Source organism: Enhydra lutris, unplaced genomic scaffold (genome assembly GCF_002288905.1).
Source record: "Enhydra lutris kenyoni isolate GAN:26980312 unplaced genomic scaffold, ASM228890v2 scaffoldscaffold10, whole genome shotgun sequence".
Taxonomy (NCBI): domain Eukaryota; kingdom Metazoa; phylum Chordata; class Mammalia; order Carnivora; family Mustelidae; genus Enhydra; species Enhydra lutris.
The window spans coordinates 9640646-9652366 of NW_019154094.1; the positions used below are offsets into that span (position 1 = coordinate 9640646).

Sequence of the window (11721 nt, forward strand, 5' to 3'; positions counted from 1 at the left end):
CCCGGCTCCTCTCCGTTTCTCTGCGCCGGAGTCGGGCACGCCAGGTAGGGTAAGCCCGTGGTGCCGCGGCCGTAGCCAACCTTATCGATCCTGACCCCATGTCCCGGAGACCTGCGGGGCCCTCGAGTTCTGGGGCTCCCGGGCCAGGGCGTCCAGACAGTGCTGCCGGGAGCTCTTGGAAGCGGGAAGACCGCCCCAGGCATCCCGCCTTTCTTCCCCAGAGAATGCACACCCTGCATCACGTTCTTTCGTTCCTCCTCTCCTTTCATCCTTTGGTCTGTCTTTCTGTGCCTCTGTCTTTGTGTCAGCCTCTGGGGTTCAATCACTCCCTGCCCGGATTTCATTGCCCAGGCCCCCTGGCTGCTCCCCTCTGGGGTTCCGTCTCCCTTCAGGGTATTGTCCCTGTCCGGATTTTGGTCCTGGCTGCCCCTGTGGGAGGCTTGTGGTCTTGACCAGTTTGGGCCTCAGCCCCCATCTGGGTCCCTTCCCCATCTGGGTCCCTTCCCCATCTGTCCTGGTCTTCATGCTTGCCTCTCTCTCCTGGTTGCCTGGTTGAGCTGCTTCTTTCTGGGTACCCGCAGGATCCCAGTCTCCCTGCCATGGCATGAGGGGGGAGATTAACCCTGAGTTGCTGAGGGGCAAAGTGAGGAATCCCAGTCTCTGTGGCCAGGACACGGGGTCCTTGAACTAGTGGCCGTCTTCAGAAGAAGAGGCCTTCTTCAGCCTCAGTTTCCTTCTCCTAGCCTTCCCAAGCCTACATGATTGTGAGAGCCTATGTGGGTTGGCATCTGGGAGCATAGCTGAGATACAAATGAAGCGGAGAGTGGAAGAGGGAAGGAGGAGTCCCTGAGGGCTAGGGCCAGGGTGGACAGGATGGGGAGAGGATGAGGATAGGGAGATTAGAGGTGGTGACTTTCTCTGCTTGGATCTGAGCTGAAGAAAACACAGGGGCATAAAGTCTCAAACAGCATTCTATGCAGAGCTAAGGTGTCCAAAAGTCTCACCTTGAGCACTGTTTTTCAAATTCTGACCGTATGAACTGTCCCTGTCCCTGGACACACGTATGCTCACATCTGATCTGCTTTCTCTATTGATCTATGATCTAAGATCTATGGCCACTTCAGTGTCCCTCCCTGGGGCCAACCTCTCCACCTTGCTGTCAAATTCCCACAGCCTAGAGTCTCTATTACTTCCACAGGGGGCTCTATGGATTTTTTGTTGTTGTTGTTAAAGATTTTATTTATTTATTTGACAGACGATCACAAGTAGGCAGAGACTCAGGCAGAGAGAGAGGAGGAAGCAGGCTCCCTGCTGAGCAGAGAGCCCGATGTGGGGCTTGATCCCAGGACCCTGAGCTCATGACCTGAGCTGAAGGCAGAGCCACCCAGGCGCCCCGGCTCTATGGATTTTTAAGAACTAGGGGCTAGGACCCTTGGGTGCTTACCTGGGCTCGGGTCCCTCTAGGAGTTGGAAACTACCCTTTGGAGACTTTTCCTTCCCTCTTCCCTGGTGGTTTTAAGCCACAGTGGCCCATCTCTGGAAATGCAAGGCTCAGGATAGGGACTAGACCCCTAAGTTTATACTCTACCCTGGCCCCTGCTGCAAAGGCAAAGACTTAGGAGTCCTGGGAAGTTTGTGCAAGGTCTTGGGAACTCTTTCATTCATAACAGGATTGGTGTTGGTTGGGGTCTCCTGACTTCTGTCTAGTCCTCTACTCTCTGCCTCCCTCCCTTTATGCTGAGTATGCAATGGACACAGAGCCTATCTATAGACCCAGATCAGGGCAAAGCTGAGAAACAGGCCAAGGGGTGTCTGGGAGCTTCTCAGCCTAGTTTGTGATACTACTTATCCCTGGATCCCTAGAAAAAAGTTCCAAGGGAAGGAATTGGGGAAGACAGAGTCAGAAAGGTAGCTACTCTTCGGGTTCCACTTCTCCCTGTTTGTCTGTCTGTCTCTTTCTCTGCAGGAGCTGGGCCCCTTCTTAATTCTCTTCCTGCCTGTCCTTTCCTGGTCCCTGTTTCCTCCTTTCTTTGCCTTTGCTGCTTCTACCCTCATCCCCTGGAGGCCCAGGTCTGCTGGACACATCCATCCCCTTTGGGACTATGGGATCACTGCTTGGGCTTCTGGCACTGCTGCTGCTTTGGGGCGCTGTGGCTGAGGGCCCCACCAAGAAGGTGCTGACCCTGGAGGGGGATCTGGTCCTGGGTGGGCTGTTCCCGGTACACCAGAAGGGTGGCCCAGCAGAGGAGTGTGGGCCTGTCAATGAGCATCGAGGGATCCAGCGCCTGGAGGCCATGCTTTTTGCACTGGACCACATCAACCGTGACCCACACCTGCTCCCGGGTGTGCGTCTAGGTGCGCACATCCTCGACAGCTGCTCCAAGGACACACACGCCCTGGAGCAGGCACTCGACTTCGTGCGTGCGTCGCTTAGCCGTGGTGCCGACGGCTCACGCCACATCTGCCCTGACGGCTCTTATGCCACCCACGGTGATGCTCCCACTGCCATCACTGGTGTCATTGGCGGCTCCTACAGTGATGTCTCCATCCAGGTACGTGGGGGCTGCCCACCTAGGGGCTAGGGAGGGAATCTGGAGGTGGGGCCCAGAATTCCCTTTGAGCAGGGGCACCAGGCTGCCATGCATTGGAAAAGGGGCTAGGAGCTTTTCCTTTGAGTAGCTTTTTGTGGAATACTAAGAAAGTGCCCCTGTCGCATAATGGGGCTTGATTTTTAGAGATTGTGTAAGGAAAACAGCCCGGTTCTAACACACACACACACACACACACACCCCTGAGGTTAAACACCCTGGGAAGCTTAGTAGCCAGGCCTCTTGAGTCAGAACTCCAGGTTTGAACCCTGGCTTCCCTATACAATCTGTGACTCTGGACATTATTTCTCCTTTCTGTGCCTCCATTTCCTCCTTAGAGACTAACAGGACTCAGAATGCTTGCCACTCTTAGGGTTGTGGTAGGAATTTACATGCAAAGCATGTATCAGAGGCATGCTTAGTAGTAGCTGCTGTTACTAGTACCCTGTTTTATAAATGGGGAAACTGAGGCTTGAAGAGAGGCAGGTGCTGGCAAAGTGGAGACATTCCCCTCGGGCTCTTGCCCAAGGACCTCCAGCTCTGTCAGATCATCTCTCCATGGGCTAGAAAGGGGTGGAAGATAGAAGCCAGGAGCAGCCCAGGGAAGAGAAACAGAGGTGGGGACCCCAGAGGAAGAGAAGCCAAATGTGTGTGGCAGGGGGAGGGTCCCCTAGGGTCTTCAGGGTGTCCAGGATTTGAAGGGATGGCAAGGTGAGGGACCCTCCCTCTTCCTGCTTTCTCATGAGAGGTAAGCGGAGGGTACTGGCCCAGCTGATACACCTGGGCATACCTGGCTGCTTTAGTCCAGGTGGGATCCTCTCCCTCCTGGACCGGGTCCCGCTTCGTAGGTGGACCCTTATCTGCCTGGTGCCCAGAGTGGGCTGCCAGATGAGGCCAGAACTGGGATGAGAGTCAGGATTTGCAAGGAGGGCCTTGGCCGGTACTTTAGCTTCTTTTAGGAGGCTGGCTGAGGGCACTGCAATCAGAGGCAGGGCCGGGACCCCCTGACCTGGAATCCTTATTCAGGAGAAATGAGGCAGGAGGTAGCTTCTGGCCTGGGATCAGGGATGCCTGCTCATCCCCCTACCACAGGCAGTGAACTACCAGTTCTGCTAGTCCCAGCTAACTGGAGGTGGCAGGTAGCAGCTTAGACAGGTGTGGCTGTGCCAGCACACACATCTGCCACCTCCCACCTGATGTCTTCAGGGGCCTTGGGGATGCTTTCCTAGCACCCATCCTCTCCATAGTTCTCTAGGGCTCCATGCATCATCTCCAGGAGCTCAGTTACCTTCCTCCCACCCCAAGCTGTCTGCCTCCTGTAGTGGGGCCCACACTTCACATCGGTTTGCTTTTTCCTTGTCTGAGTCAAAACAAGGCTCAGCTCCTCATCCTTAGGCTGCACCTGCCTGTTCATCATTCTACCTCATTCCTGCCTCCTGCCCAGATCCCTCTCATCTTCCATATGTCAGGCACTGTGGCCTCACAGGCATTCTCATTTTTATCTGCTCAGCAACCTTGTCAGGCATGAATGAGAAACTGAGGCTCAGGGAGGTTTGCTAAAGTTCCCAGGGCCATAGAGGCAGAAGGTACAAGAGGAGAGGGCACTGAGACTGTCACAGTAATGGCCTGTGCTCAGATGCAAAGACAGGACCTAACTCCCTGCCGTGGAAACTGGGCTTTGTCCTGCTCTCACCTACCCAACACACCAGGTCCTTGTCTGGAACCCACTCTTGGGGGCAGGACCCAGGCAGACAGTGGTAAGCAGGAAGCCTTATTTATTTTGAGCTCACCCGTCCAAAGGAGACCAATTCCTGGCCTCTCAGGCCCATAGGGCCCTCAGATCTGGGCCTTCTTTCTTGGGGAAGCCTTTTCCCTCTTTCTCCATCATCCCATGAGGATGGACTCTGGAGAAGGGATAGCTTTTCCAAATAGGTAGAGAACCTAAGAGCCTTGAGCATCCCATATGCCAGCTAGTGTCCCCCGCCCCTGCCATGTGTAGCCAAGTGCCAGCCTCTTCCCAGTTTCAGGATTCTCTTGCCTCCCTACTTTTGCTACTGCTAGGCATCTGAAGGGGGACAGTAGAGGGGTCCTCATGTGGCTCAGGAGACTGGTGCCTCAGCCCTAGGTCCTCTCTCTCCCAGCCCTTGAGAAGGGGTGGAAAACTCCCTGCCCCCCTCCAAGGGAAGACATATCAAGACAGGATAGAGGTTTTTGGGGTGAGGGAGATGGCAAGGCTGACTACATAGACACTTGATCCCAAGGTCAAGTAGCTGTGAAGAGCACATCTGTCTGAGTTTGATCTGATCTCTGATCCTTGCTGGCTCTGCCCCTCCCCCAGGTGGCCAACCTCCTGCGGCTGTTTCAGATTCCACAGATCAGCTATGCCTCCACCAGTGCCAAGCTGAGCGACAAGTCCCGCTATGACTACTTTGCCCGCACAGTGCCCCCCGACTTCTTCCAAGCCAAGGCCATGGCTGAGATCCTCCGCTTCTTCAACTGGACCTATGTGTCCACTGTGGCATCTGAGGGCGACTATGGCGAGACAGGCATTGAAGCCTTTGAGCTAGAGGCCCGCGCCCGCAACATCTGCGTGGCCACCTCAGAGAAGGTGGGCCGTGCCATGAGCCGCGGGGCCTTTGAGGGTGTGGTGCGAGCCCTGCTGCAGAAGCCCAGCGCCCGCGTGGCTGTCCTGTTTACCCGTTCCGAGGACGCGCGCGAGCTCCTCGCGGCCACCCAGCGCCTCAATGCCAGCTTCACCTGGGTGGCCAGCGATGGCTGGGGGGCGCTGGAGAGCGTGGTGGCCGGCAGCGAGGGGGCCGCTGAGGGCGCCATCACTATCGAGCTGGCCTCTTATCCCATCAGCGACTTTGCCTCCTACTTCCAGAGCCTGGACCCCTGGAACAACAGCCGGAACCCCTGGTTCCGGGAGTTCTGGGAGCAGAGGTTCCACTGCAGCTTCCGGCAGCGAGATTGCGCCGCCCACTCACTGCGGGCGGTGCCTTTTGAGCAGGAGTCCAAGATCATGTTCGTGGTCAATGCAGTTTATGCCATGGCCCACGCGCTGCACAACATGCACCGAGCCCTCTGCCCCAACACCACCCAGCTCTGCGATGCGATGCGACCTGTCAACGGGCGCCGCCTCTACAAGGACTTTGTGCTGAACGTCAAGTTTGATGGTAATGGGGCTGGCCAGTGGCCACCAGGCTCTTGCCCTTTGGAGGGTGAGAGGGACGGGCCCTCACGTTCCATTAACTGGCTAAGAGAATGTAACCTATAGCAAGTCAGGGAGCCCCCCAGGGGCTGGCATAGCCAGGACAAGGATGGCTAGACAGGGGGCACTCCCACCGGAGCTGGGACTGGGGTTCCTCTTTCTGGTCTGGTCCTACACTTTGAGGGTCTCTAGTTCCTGCTTGGGTCTTGTTCTCTTTCTCTCCCCTGCTTCTTTATCATGCAGGGAGCAGGGACTGGGGGCCCTCAAGCCCATTCTCGGGCAGGAAAACAGTGAGAATCAGAATAAGGGTGGGTTGAGAGTGAGCATCAGGGGACACTCCATTTTCTGGGAAAATTCTATTCTTTGACCTGATTTTTTTTAAGGTGGCCACAGTCTCTTCATACCAAAATTTGTTTTTATAGACATTTGTTTATTAATATTTTATTTATTTATTTGAGAGTGAATGAGTACACAAGTGGGAGGAGGGGAAGAGGGTGAAGCAGGGTCCCCACTGAGCAGGGAACCATGATCCCAGGACCCCAGGACCACGACCTGAGCCAGACAGATGCTCAACCGACTTGGCCATCCAGGTGCCCCTATAGACTTTTAAAAATATATTTATTTAATTATTTTAGAGAGAGAAAGTGCACATGAGTGGGGGCAGAGAGAGAGGGATAGAAGCAGCCTCCCTACTGAGCACGGAGCCTGATGCAGGGCTGGCTCTCACAACCTGAGATCATGACCTGAGCCAAAATCAACAGATGCTTAGCTGATGAGCCACCCTGAAGCCCCACATACCAAAACTTATTTTAATCAGCATTCCAGCTTTATGAACGATAAATGCCTCAGAATTGTCACTATGCTGTGGGAAGCATCACTGTGGGTGCAGTGGGGGAGGGTCGGGGCTCCCAAAACCTAGTGGCCCAGGGTTAAGACAAATAATAATTCCAATGAAATTGACATTCGGAGTTGTGGGAAACTGGAGGAGAGGTTGGGATTGGTTCAGGTGCCTCAGGTTGCTGTTAGAGCAAGGCTCCATTCAGCCCGCCAGGCTGGGTGGGATATATGGGAGGGCTCGAGTTGGATGCTGAGGACTTTGAGGCTGGCTGGAAGGAGCAGGCCAGCCTCCAGGCTGCACCATTCACCGTGGGCCCTTAAGCACATCATCTACTAGTGTGAACCCCAACTTCTCACTGGGATGTGGGATGACATGGGTCCTGCTTCCTCCTGAGCTTGGCTGGGAGATGTGAGGTTCCTGGGCAAGGGGAGATGGGGAATGAAAGAGTCTCATGAGCTGCCCGCTGAGCACATCCTGGAGAACATCAGTGGTTAGAGGTGATCACTGATGTTGGGGTTCAGCTAGCAGTGGGGTCAGTATTAGGACTAGAGGGGCTGGCTTATTATTGGGAAGATTAAGTGGGGCCAGGACTGGACCTGAGGCTGAGTTCCGCTGTGAGGGAGTCCATATTAAGTCTGGGGAGAGGGCTGTGGTGTGTATTGTGATAAGGTTGGGGTCTGGATTGGAAGGTATTGGAGACTATGTATAAGGCTAGGTTTTGGGGAGTCATGGCTGGGGGTTGGTATGGGCATTAGTTTTGTGGAGATGCCTGGGCTTTGAGGTTGCAATTCTATTTGGGGTTTAGAGTTGAGATTTGTGGTAGTTTCTCATTTAGAAAAATGGCTGTTGGGGGGAAGGCCAGCTTTAGTGTTGGGGTGAGGCTTGGAAGAACAAGGAGTGGCCTCAGGTCTGGGGTTTGGGTTCCATGTAGGGTGACGGTTGAGGTCACATCAAGATTACCCACCAATTCCACCTTCTCTTCCCTCCCCAACTCCAGCCCCCTTCCGCCCGGCTGACACGCAGAGTGAGGTTCGCTTTGACCGCTTTGGTGATGGCATTGGACGCTACAACATCTTCACGTATCTGCGGGCAGGCAGTGGGCGCTACCGCTATCAGAAGGTGGGCTACTGGGCAGAAGGCCTGACCCTGGACACCAGCCTTATCCCATGGGCCTCACCCTCGGCCGGCCCCCTGCCAGCCTCTCGCTGCAGTGAGCCCTGTCTCCAGAATGAGGTGAAGAGCGTGCAGCCGGGAGAGGTCTGCTGCTGGCTGTGCATCCCATGCCAGCCGTACGAGTACCGGCTGGACGAGTTCACGTGCGCTGACTGTGGCCTGGGCTACTGGCCCAACGCCAGCCTAACTGGCTGCTTCGAGCTGCCCCAGGAGTACATCCGCTGGGGCGATGCCTGGGCCGTGGGACCCGTCACCATCGCCTGCCTGGGAGCCTTGGCCACCCTCTTCGTGCTGGGGGTCTTTGTGCGGCACAATGCCACGCCAGTGGTCAAGGCCTCAGGCCGGGAGCTCTGCTACATCCTGCTGGGCGGTGTCTTCCTCTGCTACTGCATGACCTTCGTCTTCATTGCCAAGCCGTCCACAGTGGTGTGCACCTTACGGCGCCTCGGTTTGGGCACCGCCTTCTCTGTCTGCTACTCAGCCCTGCTCACCAAGACCAACCGCATTGCGCGCATCTTTGGCGGGGCCCGGGAGGGAGCCCAGCGGCCACGCTTCATCAGCCCGGCCTCGCAGGTGGCCATCTGCCTGGCGCTTATCTCGGGCCAGCTGCTCATTGTGGCCGCCTGGCTGGTGGTGGAGGCACCGGGCACGGGCAAGGAGACAGCCCCAGAGCGGCGGGAGGTGGTGACATTGCGCTGCAACCATCGAGATGCGAGCATGCTGGGCTCACTCGCCTACAACGTGCTCCTCATCGCACTCTGCACGCTCTATGCCTTCAAGACCCGCAAGTGCCCCGAGAACTTCAACGAGGCCAAGTTCATAGGCTTTACCATGTACACCACTTGCATCATCTGGCTGGCCTTCCTGCCCATCTTCTATGTCACTTCCAGTGATTACCGGGTAAGCTACTGGCAACGAGTGGCAGTGGGGGGTGGGGCAGCACTGGACCTTCTGTTTCCCAGTCTTTTGTTTACTCTTCTGATCATTCTGAGGCTCCAAAGAGGCTGAATGCTCACCCAGGGGCACACAGCTTATGGTGACCCAGTTGGGACTGGACCCCAGGGGGAGGTGGGAAGGTTGAGTGGGGCCTTAGGCAATGGCCAAGGAGGTGGAGGAGTTAGAGCTCAGATTTTGGGACTCGGATGTCACCCTCTAAGCTCGAGGAGATGTGGGTGCTCATATATGCCTAAATGAGCCTCCCTACTCCCCTGAGGGGCTGGCTGCAGAAGGGGAGAACCAGTCCAGTGGGTGGGCAATCAGGGCATCAACTAAAGAACTAAGTCAGGAAATGTTGCTGACTTGTTTAGGTTGACAAATGTCCTAGTAAGAGCAGGCAAGAGGAAGGTGTGTATATGGTGTGTGTGTGTGTGTGTGTGTGTGCGCACGCGCGCGCGCGCACACACATGCAGAGAGAATCCTGGAGGGCTTCTTGGAAGAGGAGTCCTTGAACTGGGCTCTGCAGGACAGGGAGGTTTGAATAGGTTGGATGGGGAAGATAGTGGGGGGCAGCCAGTACAGAGGCTGACTGGAGCAGAGGGTGTGCATTGACCCCCCCCCTTGTTGAGGAGGTGAGGCACAAATGGTGGAAAGTGGGTGGAGGTGAGGGTAAGGAAAGAGGGAATGGAAATAGCAGGGCTATCAGACCATGCAGCCCCAGAGGGCACAATGCTCTGAAGCCCCTCAGAGCTGTGCAGTGTGGCCTGGCGCCCCCTGGATCAGGGAAGGCAGAGAGGGTGAAGCCCAGAGCGGCAGCAGATCTGGGATGGAGGGCTGAGGAAGGCGCAAGTAGGTGGAAACTCTGCCCCAATTGGTGGCTTGCAGGCAAAGTTCCAACTGGCACTGAGTGTCTCAGTAGGTCTCCCCAGCTTCAAGGGGGCAATGGCTGCTTCAGATGGGGTGGTCAGGGAAGGCCTCTTGGAGGAGGTGACAGGTGAGCTGAGCTCTGAACAATAGGAGGATCATCTTGGTGAGTCCTCATGATGCTGGAGTAAACTCCGTGGCTCTCCCCATTTTACAGACGAAGAAACGGAGACTCAGGGAGGTTCAATCCCTTGCCTAAGGTCATTCAGCTTGGGAGTGTAGAGCAGGGTCTGAACTGACAATCTTAACAATTAAAGGAGCAGGAAAATCAAGACAAGAGCCCCTGCAAAGGCCCTTTCCCCCAGGACAGAGGTATGGTGGGCAGTGCTGGGGGCCAGGGCTGCTGGGCTTGGCTGCTGTTGCGCCTGCTGGGCCACCTGCCTGGTTGGTGGAGGCCAGCGCTGGGGAGGGAATCTGCTCTGACTCAGCCTGCATTTGCATATGATTTGCATTTGCATGCCAATCCTAGGTGGTTAAGGACCAACCTGGACAAGCACACAGTACCCACGCGTGCACACAGGCTCCTACGCGCACACTCCTACACACACACACACCTGCACACATATGCATGGAGAGACACACACACACACACACACACCAGCACACACACTCCAGTGCACACACATGCCCCTGCACCCCTGCATGTTCACCCCCTCAGCTGGAATTTTCATCTCTCCGGGAAGGTGGTCCACAGGCTGACGCTGGGACTGTGCCCACCTTCCTAGAAATCCTTTGGTGCTTGGTGAATGGACCAAGGCCCAGCATTGGATGCTTACCCCCCCCCCCGCCTCCTGGCACCCGCCCCCACCCCCAGCTCGGGCATGGGTCCTGGGGCCAGACTCATCCTTGACTTCCCCCATCCCAGGTACAGACCACCACCATGTGCGTGTCAGTCAGCCTCAGCGGCTCCGTGGTGCTCGGCTGTCTCTTTGCGCCCAAGCTTCACATCATCCTTTTCCAGCCGCAGAAGAACGTGGTTAGCCACCGCGCACCCACCAGCCGGTTCAGCAGCGCCGCCACCAGGGCCAGCTCCAGCCTTGCCCAAGGTCAGCGTTCACCCCGAGCAGTCCTTGGTCTGCCTCAGCTCTTCCACCGGGGGGCCCACTCCTTGGGTTGCTGGGATTCTTTGGCTGGAGGCGGAGGGCTCCTGAGATGAGGCTGGCCAGGAGAGGGAGGGGTGACAGGGGAGGAAGCCTCCTTCCACACTCCTGCCTCCTCTGCTGCCCGTTCTCCGGGAAGGACAAAGTGCCTTGGATTGGCCCCAATCTCTGGCTTCCTTTCCTAGGGTCTGGCTCCCAGTTTGTCCCCACTGTTTGCAACGGCCGGGAGGTGGTAGATTCAACAACATCGTCGCTTTGAGGACCCCGCATTCCTGTCCCGACACAGCTGCTCCCTGGGACCCGGTGCAGATCTGCATCCAGGGCCGGGAGGAAGTCAGCTAGAGCACTGCAATAAGGCCAGTCCCGTGCCCGCCCCCAAGCCACTCTCCCACTGACTCCAGCCCTTCAGAGTCAGAAGTCAGGGTCCTTGGCCCAGGAGCCTCTGCAACAGCCACCAACTGTCCTTGCAGCCTGTCCCCTCCTTGCTAGGCCCAGACTCGGAAGGGAGCAAGCCAGGGTCTACTAGGCCCTGGAACGAGAAGGCTGAGGACTGCTGGCCCCAATTCCCAATCAGCAAAGGTGCTTCCAGCCCTGCCCCTCCCTCCTCCTAGGGCCTTTTTAATTTTTTACATAAGTTATTCCGGGATGGGGAGGAGGGTTCTTGTGGGGGGCATCCCTCCCCCTGCATAGTAGTTTGTCCTGTGGTTTATTTTGTACTATCTGTAAATAAAGTGTCTTTATTAAAAAAAAAAAAAAATCATTCATTGCCTTTGGCCCAGAGAGACTCCTCAGTGCTCTCCAGAGCCTCCCAACCTTCCTTTCGACAGTATTTGTTAACTCTGCTCTGTGCCAGATGCTAGGATCTGGGGGCGAGCAAGACAGATGCAGCCTTACATGATGGGGAGATAGAAAATGAAAAAGCCACCCTCTGAAAGGAATCGTGGCAGAGTG

At 56.2% G+C, this 11721-nt stretch overlaps 1 protein-coding gene across 2 annotated transcripts; it reads left to right on the forward strand.

Annotated features, from left to right (window-relative positions):
- The first annotated feature begins 1395 nt into the window (after positions 1-1395).
- LOC111144337 (metabotropic glutamate receptor 2) lies at positions 1396-11468 on the forward strand. Of its 2 annotated transcripts, XM_022498592.1 has the most exons (6): positions 1396-2552; positions 4927-5196; positions 5473-5764; positions 7635-8710; positions 10536-10716; positions 10956-11468. In XM_022498592.1, exons 1-6 carry the CDS (start codon positions 2103-2105, stop codon positions 11027-11029), a joined length of 2343 nt encoding a protein of 780 aa, XP_022354300.1. In that variant the 5' UTR covers positions 1396-2102; the 3' UTR covers positions 11030-11468. The 2 variants fall into 2 exon arrangements, with proteins under 2 accessions (XP_022354300.1, XP_022354299.1); XM_022498591.1 differs by having other exon boundaries at positions 4927-5764.
- The last annotated feature ends 253 nt before the right edge of the window (positions 11469-11721 follow it).